General features: G+C 41.8%; 1 protein-coding gene across 2 annotated transcripts; it reads left to right on the forward strand.

The window, feature by feature from the left end:
• The first annotated feature begins 290 nt into the window (after window positions 1-290).
• On the forward strand, window positions 291-1285 carry LOC112845719 (uncharacterized). Of its 2 annotated transcripts, none has more exons than XM_025905101.1 (2): window positions 291-765; window positions 860-1285. In XM_025905101.1, exons 1-2 carry the CDS (start codon window positions 345-347, stop codon window positions 1114-1116), a joined length of 678 nt encoding a protein of 225 aa, XP_025760886.1. In that variant the 5' UTR covers window positions 291-344; the 3' UTR covers window positions 1117-1285. The 2 variants fall into 2 exon arrangements, with proteins under 2 accessions (XP_025760886.1, XP_025760887.1); XM_025905102.1 differs by having other exon boundaries at window positions 291-450.
• Window positions 1286-2432: the final 1147 nt, after the last annotated feature.

Below are 2432 nucleotides of genomic sequence, written 5' to 3' on the forward strand. Positions count from 1 at the left end.
ATCTTGACGACCCAGAGCTCTGGCACGACTTAACCTTGGAAGATCAGGAAACAGTAGGTGCTGCTATGGCAAAGACACAGCGCCTGCAGTGTTTTGCGCACACACTTCAGCTGGTGGTGAAAGATGGTTTGTCAGAGACCAAAGTGGCATCTCCTTCACTTTCAAAGTTATCTAAGCTCAGCTCTCTACTGCACACAAGCACAACATTCAAAGATGTGTTTGAAGCTGAATTTGGTGAACAGAAAGCGATCCCTGCTGCTGTAATCACAAGATGGAATTCAAGACTGAGACAAGTGAAGGCAGTTCTCCAATGTGAACATCTAAAACTCTGTGCTGTTCTTGAAATGGCTGGGCACAAGGAGTTATTATTCACAACACGAGAGTGGAACCTGTTGAAGGAGATGGTGGACATATTGAAGCCTTTTGGAGAAGCAACAGATTTGACACAAGGTGAGAAAATAGTCACGATTAGTGCTGTTGTTCCATGTGTGCTGTCCCTCAATCACCACCTTGAGAAACTGAAGCCTCAAGTCCGTTTCCTGAATGGTCTGGTCAGGAGCCTCCAAGCATCTTTGAACAAAAGATTTCTTGGAATCTTTATCAGTGTGCGAATGGCTAGAGCAGAAGATGGGATCACTGCCCCCTTTTCAGATCCAGTGTACCTTAAAGCAGCTGCTTTGGATCCAGCATTTTCTCTGTTGTGGGTGGAACACCATGTGTTGGGCAGTTGTGACATAAAGGCAGAGGTGACACAAAAAGTTAAAGGTAAAGATTGAATATAGTTTATATTTTTTCTGTATTTTTTTTTTTCTAAAATTGTAATAAAGGCTCTTTTGCTGTTGTTAATTTGTTTTGCCAGATCTGATCCTGCAAGATGCGGCAGATCCTGCAAAGTCAGAGCAACCTGTGACTCCTGGTGAGGAACATCAAGAGGACTCTGAAGATGGAGGACTCTTTGCTGCTTACTGTAAGAGGCAGAAGAAGGATGTGGGGAAGAGTCCAGCTCTACAGCTAAGTCACTACCTGGATATTGCTGATGGACAGAGCGCCCTCTTGTTCTGGGCAATGAAATGCAGACTCTTCCTTCTCTGTTTCATGTGGCCACCAGAGTTTTAGCAGTACCTGCATGTAGTGCTCCTGTGGAGCGAGTTTTCAGCTATGGTGGCATCATTCTACGGCCTCATCGTGCACAAATGACTGACAGACTTTTGGCCAATTTGGTCTTTTGCAAATGCAATGCAGAATAGTTAATAGTTAACTGAAATAACTTAAAGTGCACATTCTTGTTCATTGTTCATATACATATATATATATATATATATTTGTTTTGTACATAAGGAAATGTTTTGTTTTGTACATAAGGAAATCTCAGCAGTTTTTGTTTCAACAGGAAGTTCTGCTTTTGCATTTTTCGCTGAATGTAAAGTTTAATTGAGCTGTGCAAGGTGCAATTTCAGAATTAGTTTGTGCATATTTTGTAAGTTACTTGTTTCATCAGGTGATGAGATTAATACAGATTTTAAAAAAGAACACATGGTCTATTATTTACACCTAACATATAACTGCAACATTGTTTTTTAAAAAAAAGACTTGAAAGGACTTGAAATTCAAAGTTTCGGACTTGGGACTTGACTTGAAAGTTGTCTGTCTTGACTTACGACTTGACTCGGACTTGCTTGACTTTACTTGAGACTTGACTCTGACTTGAGGATAAAGACTTGAGACTTACTTGAGACTTGCAAAACAATGACTTGGTCCCACCTCTGCTATGAATGACCTCCCATGGTTCCAATAACTTGGGAGCGTTGCATCCAATCAACAGGTCCACGTTAGCCATTATGTGGGTAATTTGAACCTTTGACAGATATGGCACCTGACCAGATCTTCTTCCTTTACAAGGTTATCTGTGGTGACAGGCATCCTTTCCTGTGTTAGGATTTCTGGAAGTTCATAGAAGGCATTGCTGCCTAAACCAGAAACTTCAAGACCAGTAAGTGAGTGGGCAGAGACGACCTTTTCTTGACCCATCGTTTGTAACAGGAAGTGCGTTCTTTTGCCCACAAGATTTAGCTTTTGCATGAGGTGCTCTGAACAGAAGCTAGCTGAACTGCCAGGATCTAAAAAGCATATGTCTGTATGACATGACTACCTTTAACAGACTTTATTTGAACTGGCAGAATGGAAAGCAAACCACTGTCTCTTCCGGCCCCTGTATGACCACAAGTTTTCACAGGAGTTACATTCTATGAAGAGGAGGGCTCTCCACAAGATTCTGGACTTAAACCATTATTGTTATCAATATGGAGGACAGTGGGATGACCTTTTCCACACGTCCTACATGTCAAACGCTTAGCACAGTCCTTGCTTACGTGCCCAGCACCTAAGCAACCAAAACACAGCCCTTTCTCCTTTAGAAAAAGCATTTTGTCTCT

The sequence above is a fragment of the Oreochromis niloticus genome, unplaced genomic scaffold (assembly GCF_001858045.2).
Source record: "Oreochromis niloticus isolate F11D_XX unplaced genomic scaffold, O_niloticus_UMD_NMBU tig00008668_pilon, whole genome shotgun sequence".
NCBI classification, from domain to species: Eukaryota; Metazoa; Chordata; class Actinopteri; order Cichliformes; family Cichlidae; genus Oreochromis; species Oreochromis niloticus.